General features: G+C 51.1%; 2 protein-coding genes across 3 annotated transcripts; one reads left to right on the forward strand and one right to left on the reverse strand.

Annotated features, from left to right (window-relative positions):
• Positions 1-226: 226 nt before the first annotated feature.
• Positions 227-9,414, forward strand: DRC4 (dynein regulatory complex subunit 4). Its single transcript, XM_072980867.2, has 11 exons — positions 227-358; positions 1,282-1,389; positions 2,144-2,341; positions 2,663-2,869; positions 3,063-3,117; positions 4,030-4,235; positions 4,829-4,996; positions 5,636-5,722; positions 5,971-6,180; positions 8,549-8,614; positions 9,050-9,414. The coding sequence occupies exons 1-11, from the start codon at positions 356-358 to the stop codon at positions 9,197-9,199; spliced, it is 1,458 nt and encodes a 485-aa protein (XP_072836968.1). The 5' UTR covers positions 227-355; the 3' UTR covers positions 9,200-9,414.
• A 231-nt stretch (positions 9,415-9,645) lies between these two features.
• On the reverse strand, positions 9,646-11,411 carry LOC110076316 (5-hydroxyisourate hydrolase). Of its 2 annotated transcripts, none has more exons than XM_020788355.3 (4): positions 11,238-11,411; positions 10,885-11,027; positions 10,652-10,790; positions 9,646-9,955 (listed from the first exon to the last, which is right to left on the reverse strand). In XM_020788355.3, exons 1-4 carry the CDS (start codon positions 11,292-11,294, stop codon positions 9,866-9,868), a joined length of 429 nt encoding a protein of 142 aa, XP_020644014.3. In that variant the 5' UTR covers positions 11,295-11,411; the 3' UTR covers positions 9,646-9,865. The 2 variants fall into 2 exon arrangements, with proteins under 2 accessions (XP_020644014.3, XP_020644013.3); XM_020788354.3 differs by having other exon boundaries at positions 10,885-11,074; positions 11,238-11,407.
• Between the last annotated feature and the right edge of the window lie 3,732 nt (positions 11,412-15,143).

The raw sequence follows: 15,143 nt of genomic DNA on the forward strand, positions 1-15,143 counted from the left end.
AATATATCGTTCTCCATCCCCGAGATAAAAAATCAGCAGCTATTAAAAAAACATAACGTGCCTGGGTTCGTATGAATAATATTTAAATATTTTCAATTAACCAATAAAATAATAATGGGAACGATAAGGACCAGTATTGGAAGTGTAAGACTGGGGAGGGAAGCCACGCCTCCTCCTCCTCCGCCGCCTCCTCCTCCTCTCGCCACGCCCCCTTCCCCCCGCCCACGCCATCTCTCCTCCCCGCCCCGTTGCTTGGGCCGGAAGAGCGGACCTTCTCGCGAGATTTGGGCGGCGGTTGCTGGGCGACGGGGCGACTCGGGTTTCGGGCCGCCGAAGGGGCTCCTCTCTGGGCGCCATGGTGAGGGCCGCCGGGGTGGGGTGGGGTGGGGTGGGGGGCGAAGTGCGGGGGTGTGTGTGATGGCGAGAGGGCCGCCCCCGGGCGATGCTGGTGCTCCCGCCCAAGGCTGGGGTTGCGAGGCGCTCTGCACATGCTCGGGCGCACTCTTTCTTGCCCTCTCCCCTTTTATTGGCCCCACCCGCCCCTTCGGCTGGTCTTCGGCCCCCCTTCGTTTGCCGTCCCTCCCTCCCCCCCCCCGCCACAAAACCCCGTCTTCGGGCAGCAGCCAGTCGAGGGAGCCCTTGCGAAGGCAGAGGCCCTCCTGGGAGGGTTGGGGGGGGAGGACCCTGCAGCAGGGCACCCTTTTCCTGTGGGGAGGGAGACCCCAAAGGAGGGGGAGGGACTCTCCCAGGGTCGCCCCAAGACCTCCTGGTGCCTGAGGCACAGCAGCCAAGGGAGCCCCCCCTCTCTCCCCCCCTTTTGTGGTGCATTGACTCTCAACCCTGAGACAGAAAATCTCCCTCTCCCTTCCCCCCCCCGTCCCTGGGAGTGAAAATGCAACAATAACTAATACAACAACAAATGCATCAATAACAATTAGCAGCTGGAAGTTGCCCCTTTGCTCTGTCCAGGAGTTAACGCTGCTCTTGGGACTTTGGGCAAAACTGTAGGGAAGCCCCGTTTGGGCAACGAAGGTTCCGTTTTGGCTCTTGGGCTGATGGTTGACGCCGACCGTCAGCTTGTCCATTGAGCAACGAAGCTGCAGTTGGACAAAGAGGTCGAGGAATGACTTCAAAGAGTCCTGGGTGACCCTGCGCTGCCTCACGGTCCAGGCTGGATGTGTGGGATTTCCCTCCACGGCACCCTCTCTGAGCTTTGCACTCGGGCCTGGTATGTATCTCATCGAGGAGCCTTTTCTCTCTCTTTCTCTTTTCTCCTGCCAGGCACCCAAAAAGAAGGGCGAGAAGAAAGCAGGGGGTGGCAAAAAGGGCAAGGCGAAAGGCCCAGCGGTGGTGGATGCCCTGCCTCCGGAAGGCATGACCAAAGAACAGGTGAGCAAGGATGAAGGGGAATAAAGGGGGGGGCAGATGTTTGTCGCATTGAAGGCAGTGTGGTTTGCCAGGAGATTTAGCTAGGGTGATTTAGGAAGAGGAGAGACCTTGACATAGGCTGCACTGCTTGTCTCGTTCTCTCCTGCCTGAGAAAGGTTACAAGGAAGACAGGTAGGGTTCTTAGCTGGCTTTCTGGCTCACTTTCCTGGACCAATGGCACACCCCCTGTGGACCTCTGGGCCAAAATAGTAGATCATTGTGGAGAGAACCTCTGCATTGCCAGGATTGGACCTACTGTATGTCCTTCCTCAGCCCTTCTGTCTTCCATGGAATAACAGAGTTAAACTTTTTCTGAAGGGGACAAAAGGTGGCATCCATTGTATGCCACGGGAAAGGATTATTTAACAATATTGCGGACATGCTTTGTATTCTTTCAGTTGCATCCCTGGAATATTCCTCTTAAAAGTTATACACTGATTTTTATCCCTTTCCACAAAGTACCAGGTATGCAGAAATAAAGTTCTCTGCAGAGAAGGTACACATTTCTTGTTCCCTCTCAAATGAAAGTGTGATGCATCCTGTCGGCCTTTAAAAAAAATTATTTGGAAAGGCTTTGCCAGGCACAGGCTGAAAAATTGCTTCAGGATTCTGTGATGTCAAGAAAGCCAGCGGTGCCAGTGGTGAGGAGGGTGCCCTCCTTGTCCACTTTGGTCTGTTTCAGCTTGCCTTGGGCTGACCCTCTTTGGACTTGCAGCTGGAAGACCACATCGGGCGGGTTCGGGAGGAGCTAGACCGTGAGCGAGAGGAGCGCAACTACTTCCAGCTGGAACGAGACAAGATCCACACCTTCTGGGAAATCACTCGGCGGCAGCTGGATGAGAAGAAGGCAGAACTGCGCAACAAGGACAGGGAAATGGAGGAGGCTGAAGAGCGCCACCAAGTGGAGATAAAAGTGAGACTTCCTGGGTGCAGTTGATCCACCCCACCCCACCCCCGCCATATTGACTAACACCAAGTATGCCTAGGTTTTGACAAGGTCTTCAGAGGATGGTGTCATTGCTGATAGGTGCTGCCCAAGAGTTTGGGAAGATGCAGTTTTTGGACTACAGCTCCCAGAATCCCTCAGTCTGAACCCCCAGAATCCCTCAGTTCACATATCCCAGGATCCCCTAGCCAAGGTCCACAGTGCGTAGGAGGTTGGGAGAGCATCCTAAAAATGAACTTTCCCATGTGACTGTTGTACTAACATGCCCCTTTTTTTCTTTTATCTTAGGTTTACAAACAGAAGGTTAAGCACCTGTTATACGAGCACCAAAATAACATCACGGAGCTGAAGGCAGAGGGGACGGTGACTATGAAGCTGGCCCAGAAGGACCACCGATCCCAGGAGATGGAGCTGCGCAAGGACATGCGCTCTCTCAAGGTGGAGCTGAAGGAGCAGGAGCTGGCTAACGAGATGGTGGTGAAGAACCTTCGGCTGGTAGGTCCGATTGCGTGCAAGCTTCGGGGTGGCTGCTGGCACCTGCTCTCTGCGGGGGTCATGGGGAAAGGGCGCCTCAAGCTTCAGCTGTTTCTGCAGAGAACCAACGAGAGTTGGCTCTGTTTCTGAGCCTCCAAGAACAGCCTTCAGTGTCTGCAAGCACTATCCCTAACCAGCCTTGTCGTCTTGGCAGAAACAACAAGAGGAAATCACACGGCTGCGGAATGACTTTGAGAGACAAGTGAAAGGTCAGTTCTGGCATTTGGCACCAACGGTTGGGGTGAGGAAGGCCGTCTCAGCAGCAGGATGACTCCCTTCCTCCGGCAGCACTCGCTCTCTCTCTTTCCCTGAGGCAGCCCTTTCACACACATTCTCCATGATGTGGAATTCATTTCCCTGTGGCATAGCCCCATGCTTGCAGAAGCTTCGGTGTGACATTGTGGTTCAGGGTGATCACATGTGTTTTTCCTTGTGGTGCTGTGAATGAAGGCAGCCTTGGCTATTGCCATCCTTATTGGGTTGTTGTTGGTGGAGCTGGATAATCAGCCTTTTTGGTGGGGAGAAGCTTTATTAGGAATATCAACAAAGTCTAGAGGCACCTTAAGACGTTTTATTTGGCCTAACATTTTGTGAGCCTTCGTCTTTTTTATCAAAGGCAACAGGAATAAGCAAGAAACTCAGGTAAGTTGTTGGATGCATCCTGAGAATGGATGCAGCCATAGCCGTTGGCCGCTTGTAAAACCGGATGGAAACGGTAAATATAGTATTGGAGGCTATCCAAACTTTACAAGGCAAGCTCTTCCCTGTTTAGCTCCACTCCGTGGTGCAGCCGCTGAAAAGTGCTGTGCCTGTGATTGCAAGTTGTACTCAATGCCGGGCTCTGCCAGTCTGTCCGCTGGTGTGATGGGGTGGTTCGTACATTTGGTCTCTGAGCGTTTGTCGTGTCATTTGGGTGAGCTTGTTTTCCCTGCAGGCGAGGGCTGGGGTGGGGAGAGAATGCAAGGCATTCTCCCTTCTGAGAATAGAGGCTTTCATGAAGTCTCTCCAAGCCCCCCCCCCCCGCAATAAGCCGTTGTCCAGGGGGAGACCTTGGTTACCCCTACCGCTGATTGGTCTGTGGAGCACTAAGTCTGCCTTCGCGGTTGCTCCCTGCCCCACAGAGATCGAGGCCAAATACGAGAAGAAGATGCGAGTGCTGCACGATGAGCTTGACCTGCGCAGGAAGACGGAAATCCACGAGATCGAGGAGAGGAAGAACGGGCAGATCAACACCCTGATGAAGAACCATGAGAAGGCCTTCAGCGACATCAAGAACTACTACAACGATGTCACTCTGAACAACCTGGCGCTCATTAACACCCTGAAGGTAAAATGCATGCTCCGCCCGGCACCCTCCCCAGATGGGTCCCCTTATTGCACACAGGGATAATGGGATAGATAGATGGATGGATAGATGAATGCTTGGGGTTTTGCTTTGCTTTAGTTGACTAATGCAATCCTTCCTAGCCATTTGTATCTTACGTCCCTCACCAAAACGAAGATTTCACTCCACCCTTGGGTGAGGACTGTGGGCTGAATGTATTGCTCTTGCTTCAGAACTTCTGTATATGCGAAGTGTGTGCGCTTTGATAATCGGAATGTTTTGTGTTTTTTTTTAACCCCCTCATGCCTCCAGATGTGTCCCAGCCTCTCTTTATTGGGGATTCTGTGTTGCTTTATCTGCCTGTGACAAAGGTCTCCTAAACACCTGTCCTGTGGAAATACTTCCCACTGACTCCCCTCCCCTGGGACAGCCCTAGGCTCAGGAGGGGGGAATCTGGATTATGGCTTTGCCTGTTGAGGAAAACAGTTCCAAAGAGGGGACTGCCAGGGTGTGGGGAAGGGGAGCTGCTCTCCAGCAAGTCATTCTGAAGACCTGCGGTCTCTCTCCCCCACCCACCCACCCCTCCCGAAGTACAGGAGCAGATGGAGGAGATGAAGAAGAAGGAGGACCACCTGGAGAAGGAGATGGCCGAAGTCCTCCTGCAGAACAAGAGGCTGATCGAGCCGCTGCAGCGAGCCCGGGAGGAGGTGGCTGAGCTGCAGAGGAAGCTGGCCCACTACGAGAAGGACAAGAGGATGCTGGCGGTAAGTCTCAGGGCACCGCCTTTCCTGGAATCTGAACCCTCTCCCCCTGGGACTGGGCAGGGAGCCTCGGCTTGCTCCCTAAGGCCCTCGGCTAGGTTGGGGGGGGACAGCACCGGGACCGTCTCCACTGCAGCTGCCTTTCCTGTGCACTAGTTTGATTCCTGCAATGTGCCTGCAAAAGTTGTCAGTGCTCGGTGCCATCCCCTTCCAGTCTGCTTGTTGTTCAGCACCTCTTCATCTGTGTTTTAAAATAGTAATCTGGTTTTGTGAGGATGGCACAGGGCTACCTCCTGTCTTGTATCCTTCTCAAGAAAAGATACCTTTCTGTGCATGTATTTGTTTGCTTTAATGTAATTTTTATACGTATCCAGCCACATGCACTCTTTTGGATAGTTCACAAGCAGGTGCAGTAGTAAAATGTCAGGGGAAAAGAAAAAAAAACTATTAAAACTAAAACACACAAAACCCACAGATTTTAAACTTGGGAGACCCAGTCTAAAAGCAGTAAGTTCCTGAAGGGGCCTGGGAGAATCAGTGAGCCTTTATAAGGTGCCAGAAAAGCCGAATAAATACAGGGGGCTGCAGAGCTCCATTTGAGACCCCAGGCAGCTGCTGTCACCCCTTCCCTTCCCTCTCCAGAGCATACGGGCTCGCCTAAAAGTCGCCGAGAAGGACCTGAAGGATCTGCAGTGGGAGCACGAAGTCCTGCAGCAGAGGTTCAGCAAGGTGGGGACTGCGCGTCACGCTGTGGTTGACCTTTAGCATGGGAGGAGGTGAAATAGAAAGATTCGGGTTTGGCTTGCCGGGCAAAAGACCCGGGCCCGTCATCTGTGGAAGTCCATGGGATTCCTGCCCACCCAACCCTAGACTTGTCAGGAGCAATCTATCAGGAGTGCCGCGCCTGACAAGTCTGAGGGGCCAGGAGCCCCACTCTCTCTCACCCGGGCTTTGGTTTGGCGGTTCTTCCTCTCCAGGTGCAGGAGGAGCGAGACGACCTGTACCAGAAATTCACCAAAGCCATTAACGAAGTGCAACAGAAAACAGGCTTCAAGAACCTGCTACTGGAGCGGAAGCTTCTTGCTCTCAACAACGCCCTGGAGAAGAAGGAGGTGCAGCTGAACGAAGTGCTGGCCGCCTCCAACCTTGATCCCAGTGCCCTGACCGTGGTCACTCGCAAGCTGGAGGTACTGTGCTCTGGACCCTTACCCCCACCCGGCTGTCCTCTCCATTTATTCTGGACACTTTCCTCCCTTTACACCCAACGTAGCAGGGCTTTAGCTGTGGCTGTGTGGGTAAAGATGGGTTGAGGGAGAGAGGCTGTGAAAGCTGGTTGGATGCGTTTGTTCCCTCCCCCCCCCCGCTTCAGCATCCTCCCATATGCCTAAAGAAGTAGTTTAACATGATGGTTCTGGGTCTAGAGGGGAAGCCTCTTGCATCCAGAACGAGGGACTGTGTTTTGGACTGCTCAGCATCATCACCACGGCCAGACTCCTAGGTCAATCAGTCACTTCTTTGGGACAGCTGGCTCAATAGCTCAGTGAGTTGGAATACCTGCAGCCAAGGGTCAGGACTCTTGATTCTCCACTGTGCTTCCTGGGAGAAGGGGGCATCTGTGTAGCCTTGGGTAAACTGCACAGCCTCAAATCACACACACAGAAGGTGCTGGTAAACCACTTCTGCATATTCTCTATCTGGAAAACCGTGGAAAGAGCTTTCGTAAGTCAGAATCAACTTAGCAGCATATAATGAATTAGTTATTTCTTTGGAGCTTGGAACGCAGCTAAAATGAGGTGCAGCTAAAATGCAGCTAAAATGAAATCTTTAGCAGCCAGAAGCCAAGAGATTGTGGGATTCCTGCTGTTTAAAAGCTGCTTCGCTTCAGCACAGAGTTCTTTCTCCTTTCCCTCTGCCTGGCAATCTCCTTGAGTGGTATAATTTCTTCCACTCCAGGAGTTCAGGATTTTTAAAGCCTAGATCACCGAGTGTGCAGCCAGGAGAACGGAAGCAACCACCCACTCTGCTAGCAGTGCCACCCCGACTGTGTTTCATGGACTGTTGTACTATCGGCAGCAGAAGCAGAGGGAGAGGAGAGATTGAGAGAGAGAGAGAGAGAGAGAGACCGCGGCTGCCTCCTCAACTCCCCCTCCCCTCTCCCTGAGACCTCTGGGGGCTGTCAGAATCTTGCAGCTGCACAAGGGGATCAGGGATCACCAGCCACACATTGAGTCTCCAGCTTTATCTCCACAAGTCTCCCCAGAGGCTGCTTTCCATCTGCTAAGCTACCATCTCCAAACTCCTATCACCCTGGAGGAGGCCATTTGTGCTTTCAAATTATGTTTCTGGCAGAATTCCCCCCCCCCCCCCCCACTGCTGCTGTCTATGCGTCTCAGGTCCCTCACGCTTCCCAGCACCCTCCCTTCTTTTCCAGTCCTGGGTTCAGGAACAATGAACTGCAATCAAGAGCCCTTGATGGTCCAGTTTAGGGATCCCGGTAGCCTCATGGCTCCTTGGACTTCCTTTCATTCCATGGGCTGAAAAACCATCTCCCGAGCCTCGGCCCAGCTGGGGACAGGAGGTTGCAGCTTACACATTCCAGGCACTGCTGGCGCCAGTAACTGGAGATGCAGCGCAACACTTCACTCCAGCCACCAGCTGCTTCTCCTTCCACATTCCTGCATTCAGCTGCTGCCTATCTGCAAGGTTCATCCCCAAGGGAACTTCCAGTACATCTCCCCATATTGGTACTGACGCCATTGCTGGCAACAGGCAGGATGCAAGAGCAACTTTATCATAGGAACTCCAGCTCACTTTTTAAATCTTATTTATTCTCCAGAAATTGAGTCTCGAGGCAGCCGTGAAACTTTTCCTTTCCCATCACACGTGGTTGTTCAAGAGAGCCAGGCTAGACTTATGCACAAAGAGCCAGAGACCAGAGACATTCCATTTCCCTGACCGTTCCCTGAATCCTCTGGCCAAAATGGCCTCTAGGGGTTCTGGGAATTGCCTGCCAAAAAAAGGAACATTTCCAGGTCTGCAAAAGACTAAATGCAGCTGGATGATAGGAGCCCAAGAGCCAGGACATAGAATCATAGAATAGTCAAGTTGGAAGGGACTTGCAAGGAACTATCAATCTTGCTGGGGTGCAATTCTCTTTTTCTCCATGGCTTCTTCGTGAGTATTGGATGGACATTTGAGGACCTGGATAATGGTAGGTTTTAAAGCAATGCAAAGGAAGCCTCTAGTCCTTACTGCCACCAAGAAAGATTTACAAAGACATGAATGTCACTTAGGGAGATCTCAGGGGCCAGCCAAAAGGTGGATTGGGATTTCCCAGCTGGCCGACACGGGTGCCTAAAGGAATGGTCAGAGAGATGGTACTTGGTAATGCCCCCCCCGTTCTCTCTCTCTCTCTCTCTCTCTCTCACACACACACGCACACACACACACACACACACACACACACACACACACACACACACCATTCATTGGATAGCAGGGAGAGACCAGTTTCATTCCTGCAAGAGATTAATGCCCGAATGATCTTCTTCACAGGATGTGCTTGATTCCAAAAACAATGCCATCAAGGACCTGCAGTACGAGCTGGCCAGAGTGTGTAAGGTAGGTACCAAGGAAGGAAAGATTTTCCCTGGCTCCCACGGCCAGGACTCTTGGCATTTGGTAAAACCATTTGTTCAGAAGCCTTCTATGCCAGCAGCAATGTCTGCAGCCATGAGTTCCATAGTGCAAACAGACTTAAGTAGTTTCTTTCTCCCACCCACCCCTTTTCTGGCCTTTCTAAAACTCATTGACTAAAGCAAGAGACTTCATGAACATTTGACTGTTACTCTCCCAAACCTGCCCCCCTCTAATGTATCCACATGTTTCTAAGCTGAAGGGCTCCAGATGTTTAGGAATGGGTTCACAAGACGGGCCAACGTGCAGTCATTTCAGTTGCCATTTGTCTTCTTCCATCCGTCAGAGGCAGAGAGATCAAGCATGCATTTAGGGGTCCACCAACAACATCAGCCTCACGGCCTCTGTTTCCCATTGCAGGCACACAACGATCTATTGCGGACCTACGAGGCCAAACTCACCGCCTTTGGGATCCCCTTGGACAATCTGGGGTTCAAGCCCTTGGAGACCTCCGTGCTCGGCCACACCTTGGGCCAGGGTCCGGCTGGGTTTGTCTCAACCCCAACGTAGCTGAACTTGACCATGTGCCTTTGGATTGCCTTTGAACTGGACGCTTTGTGTGCACGCCTACTGCTTGGGACTCCCAGGGTGGCTGTGGCGGGGAGGCAGTTGCAGAGGACGTGTTTCCCCCCCCCCCCCCGAGGGAAAGAGAAGAAAGATCAGGGTTGGGCTGGCCCTCTTTTGCATTAAACAGGCCCTGCCTATAAAGGGCTTTTCTTACCATAGGTCTGTGAAGGCCGCCCTCCCTTGTTTTGCTCCTTCAAAACGGGTGACTCCTGGAGCAGGCCTCCTCCTCCACCTCCTTCATCAGCCCCTGGACTTCTGTAACGGGCTGAAATGCAGCAGCCACGCTGGCCACCCAAACACCCTCCAAGGGGAAGAGGGGGACATGCTTTCCGCTGCTGCGCGAAGAATGCCAAGGCAGGTGAAAAGACCAAGACTCAACCCAGGGCATCTCCAGCTCTTGTGCTCCTCCTCACAACAGCCCTGTGAGGCGGACCGTTTATTCATCTCAGGTTTCTGAGCTCAGCTCCCGAGGCTGTTCCAGCGTGGGACTTGGGACGCAGCTCTGGCTTTCAGCCCGCTGGGCCTCTCTCCTCTCCAAAACCAGACAAAGCAGCTCGGTTCCTTTCAGAGCGGCTGCCTCCTCCTGCCCCCCCCCCCCCGTCGCTTCCACTAGCTTCCTCGGTAGGTGGTGTAAGAACAGGGGCTGAGCAGCAGTGGGAGGTGCACTCTCCGTTCAGCCTCTGTGATGGTGAAGACGATCTGAAACCAAGAAGGGAAAAGTGGGCCAGGCAGCCTTAAGAAACCAGCGAGGGGGTGGTGGCAGAGGCAGGAAAGGGCCAGAGCTTGGTGGAGCTCCTTCAGGGCGGGTAGAGTGCAAGGAGCTCCTGGCCTTGCTTCAGTTGCAGGAGGAGGACAGCCGGCCCCAGCACCCTCGTCGTGTCGTCCGGCATTGGTGCTGTTTGCTCCAGCCCAATGGGAATTTCTAGTCTGACAGTTATGCTTGTGAGGGTGCCTCGTGGGCAAGGTCTGGCTCACCCAAGTGATTTTCACCAACCCTTGGGAGCTTCCCCCCCCATTACTCCCACGTTCTTCTTTTTTCCACTGCACATTCTTCCATTGCTGCAACCCTTGTTGTTTCCTGAACACTCGCATGTGCCTTGAGGATCTCCTAAGCAAACATAAGCAGCTACACTAAGCTGCCTTCAGGAACAGCCCTAAAAGGATGATACTATATTGTTCCTTAAGCACCTAAAAAAACATACTGTATAGGAATGGAGTGGAACCGCTGATCCTTATCATAAGCAATCTGTGTCATGTTCTGTTTGTGTTGATTTACCCCTTTCCGGGAGGCAGGGCACCTGTCCAAGGACAGTGAACCATGGCCACTGTGGTCTTTTGTCCTGTCTGGATTTTTCTTACTCACCAGTCTCTGTTTTCATTGGGCGTGACACTTACTTCCACATAAGGGTAGAAGCTGGTGTGGCCCTGCTGCCTCCAGTATTCCCCTGTGTCAAAATGCAGCTTGTAGGTGCCCGCTTTCAGCCGCTGGGGTGCCAGGCTGCTCTTGTCCAGGCAGCCCTCTCTATTGGTTGCACTGGAAGGGGGGGGGAGAAGAGTACAGCTGGAGTTACAGCCCTGCCGCTCAGCTCCTGGAGGAAGGCTGGCTGCCCCAGTGGATCCTCACCTACCTCTTCAAGATCTCGATCCAGGGTTTGTTGGGAGCCTCAAGCTCAGAGAGGCGCATGGGCAGGCCTGCGGCAGGCCGACCAGTGAGTCCATTCAAGGCATGGATGGTCAAGGAAGCCCGGGGGTCCTCTTCTGTCCAGCCCGCCTGAGAATCAGAGCAGAGAACCAGGAGGAGGAGGATGGCACCGGCCCCTGAAGTATGAGGACCACCTGGCGTTTGAGAAGGTTGCTATTTGGGACTAGACCATGTTGTAATCCCGAAGGTCAGGATCATTCCAGTTCGGACCTCTCACTCCCACGGACCCTGAGGTGACCCTTTCAGGGGTCAAGCCCACCCGGTCGCCACATTGCTCACCACATTTCCTTGGGCTTCCGCTCCGTCCTTCTTCAGCAACTGCTTTCTGTGATCCATTTCTGGGCATTCCCGACCCAAACCCGCCACACAAAACACACCCGGGCTTCCGACCTGGCATTCACTGCCAGCCAGCCAGCCGTGACTCAGCCCGAAATCTTAACCCCTTGGGAACTGCAAGGCAGAAGAATCTGTTTTATGCCCACACAGCCGGCCCCTCTTGGCAAATGTGCGGGGCATCGTAGCGCAACCGGGATAGGGAAGAGCAACCTCTGGTGGCCTCACAAGGATCTTGGTCGTTGCTGTGGTCTGTGAAGTGTCTCCTGTCATGTTTGGACCTCTCACAACCAGAGGTGGTTTTCTGACAAACAGTTCTGGCACTCACTCAACCCCACCACTTAACCCCTTGATCCTGGCTCATCGTAGCTTATTTATTCAGATGTATAGCAGGCAAAATCCAAAAGAAACAAAACAACAAAAACAGGTGGCACCTTGAAGATTAACTATGTATAATATTTTAATGCCAGCTTTGTCAGACACACAGAAACAGAATGAAATGTTGAATGAAAAATCAGCTGCATGTTAAATATTCATTGGGTCTTAGGACACAGTCAGATGAAGGGTTAGCCTGGAGGGCTACCTTCTGTTGAACCCAGAAGCTCATTAAAAACCCTGCCTTCTCACTGATGTCCCTTTGATGGCCAAAATGGGTAGGGGACGAAGGCGCCCCTCCAGCTCCCCAGAAGATAAGGATTACCCAAATTCCTTTTTGGTCGAGATTCACCATTCTCCCCAATCATCTGCAAAGACTTTTTTTAAAAAATTGAGACAGGATGTTGGCAACGGGTTGCCTGCTACCAGGTTAACCGCAGGAGGGCGCTGTCGGCACAAGAAGCTTCCAAACCAACACAAGACATGGAAACAGTCGCTCATCCACTGTGGCGGCAGGAGATCCCAGGGTCTCCAAGGACTCTTTTGCCACCTAAGGTGCTACCTTAAAAGTCGGTGGGAGGTCCCAGAAATTCTGCCAGGCTTGATTGCAGCCCTGCTGCTGCTCAGCTCAGCCTCAAGGCTGATATTTCGGAAGGAACCGAGTCCCCTTGAGGGGTGCAGGTCTCACAAGCCACCTGACGATGGATGGCTGCTGGGATAAAGCAGGTCTTCTGCTCCGGAGCCGAGGCAGCATCAATTCTGAGATCCACCTCTTGTGCTTTTAAAAGAAAAAGAAAAACACCAACTGTACCAATCGAGGTTTCCAAGAACTCTAGAGCATGGAGGCTTGATCTGGGCCTGATGGAGCCCTTCCCACAGTACTGATTTAGGTCTGGTTTTGTTCTGGAGAACCAGCACAAGGGCCTCGCTTTGTTCTGTTTGCTAAAGAAGGGTTTCATCCTATTGCGAGGCCGGCTCGAAGAAAATGTGTGCTGAAAAATAAATGACTCCCAAAGACAGAAGACTTCGCTTTGTTTAGCTCTTTCAGTTTGCTGGGGAGAGACTGTTCTTTCTGTTAGCTGGGGAGAAAACTGAACTGCCTCACAGCTTCTCTCTGCAGTGTTCTTCTATTTTCTCTTTCGGTTTCTCCCTCAGCTTTATCAGCTCAGCTCTCTCCAGCCACTGTCAGAGTGATTTATTGCCTATAAGAACGCCTACTTTCAGCAGTTTCAGCCTATCAAACAGCTTATACAGCAAAACCTATCCTATTACAATGCAATAGGAAATGAGGAAATATGCTTCTTCCTGTTGCCTATAGATATATGGAGAGTACATAGACTTATAGATATAGCTACATACAGTAATAAACTCTCTTTTCTGCTGCTGCAGAACCATTTCCCAACATTCCCTCCGTTGTTTTTTTAAGCAAAGGATTATAGTCATCTAGCCTGATACAATCGCTTAGGGCTAAGAGAATCTGATGGGATGGTTCAACGACAGTAGGATAGCAGTGTAGATACAAGAGCAGGCAAACATTGAATAACGCAACATTAAATAACTAAAATTACAATTATAATAATGATATACATAACAAGGGTACGCAACCAGGTCCACTAACATGACATCTAAAGCTTGGCGATTCTGCAAAGCAACTGAATGTAGCTCGCTGAGCTCTGAATTTACAAGCTTTGAAGCACGGATGGTATCATTAAACATGGCTTCAGTGAAATTAGATAACTTTAGTAAACTGCGATAATTCCAGGTAGCGCCAATAAAAGGAGCAAATAGCGTGATAAACCCTCGGGTAGCAACAGGAAAGGAATTCAGGTCGAGGTTGCGCCGATTATGAACACGACCCAAAACAACAAGTGAAGCATGTTTAGTAACAGCAGGAACCAAGAAACCCACAGTGCAAGTTCCGCACTAGTAAGCAGGAATAAACTTAGGATAGAATCATCAAACGCACGTTGAATACAAAATGTAAGGAATGTTTTCCAGAGTAGACCAAGCTTCCCACTCTTAGCAGTGGTAACTGTACCACCGCAAGATAACAAGGAAGCGGTACCATTAATTTGCAGAGTTAAATTACAGCCTATGTAGTCATAGCCAGACAGCAGTGATTCTTGAATCATGAAGGTACGGTTGCACGAAGGGAACGTACCAACCTTCACAGTGGCATTGGAGGAGGAAAGGTTACCTGTACGAAAACACCAAGATGCAGCAATACTAGCTCCTAGACCTAAAGGTATAGTGTGGGACACATTAAGGGTGTGACGAGGAATACTAACATTAGACGTCCAATCTTGCATTGGAACGCCTATATATAAACCATCAGAAAAAGCATTGCTAGGAATGTGAGCACAAATATAACAGTTAGTCCAATTCAGAATTTCAGACACCTTACTTATCTCTTTAAAATAATAATTGTCCTGCCATGGTCCTAAAGAAATACTCTGACTGCAGGAAAAGATCAATAATAACACTAAGCACATTATGAGTCCACAATGTCCTTTGGAAGCGCAGTGCGCCATGGTCGAACACATCGTGCAGGAATCCACACAGCTCCTTTGTCCAAAGCAATCGCAGCATATCCACGTCCCCAGGTGATCAGCTCGGCCGGGCCCTTCCAGGTAGGGTCCGGTGGCTGACGATATGACACCAAGGGTCGCGGCAGCTGCTCCTGGGACCTAAAATGAAGCTCAACAGGAGTGTGGTTCCTATTGTGAGGAAACAGCAAAAAGTTTAATGTGTACAATACATGAGCAACAGCTATAGGGATGTCAACTACAGGAACATTCTTCCCAGAGGTCTGTTTCTGAAGAAGGGATTTAAAGGTTAAATGAGCACGCTCTACAATTGCTTGACCTGTAGAGTTGAAAGGAATCCCATGTTTAAGCCTAATTCCCCATCGTTTACAAAATTGAGAAAAGGCATCTGAAACATAAGCCGGCCCATTGTCAGTTTTGATCAAGTCTGGTCTGCCCATGACAGCAAACGTGCGAACACAATGCTGGATGACGTGTCTAGTAGTTTCTCCTTTCATTGGTGTCGCCCAAATAAAACCTGAGTAAGTGTCAACAGTGAGATGAAGCTTAGAGAACGGGGACAACAATGGAGTATGAGTTACGTCCATTTGCCAAATCTCATTAGAATGTTCTCCACGGGGGTTAACAGCATCAAAAGGCAGATTCAAAGGAGAGGTAGTACAGGATGAACAGGCTGAGACAATGTCCCGAGCTTGAGCCATGGGAATATTAAACTGTTTATGAAGAGTCTTAGCAGATTGATGAAACATCCCATGCGAAGAAATAGGATCATCAAAAAGGTGAAAGGTCTCAGGGATGTCATGTAAAAATGAATCCGCCACCGCATTTCCCTGGACAAGGAACCCAGGCAAATTAGAATGGGAGCGAATGTGAAAAACAAAACACTGATTGATGCGTGACTGAAGCAGAGACTGCAAAGTGGAAAACAAGT

This window comes from Pogona vitticeps, chromosome 10 (assembly GCF_051106095.1).
Source record: "Pogona vitticeps strain Pit_001003342236 chromosome 10, PviZW2.1, whole genome shotgun sequence".
Taxonomy (NCBI): Eukaryota; Metazoa; Chordata; class Lepidosauria; order Squamata; family Agamidae; genus Pogona; species Pogona vitticeps.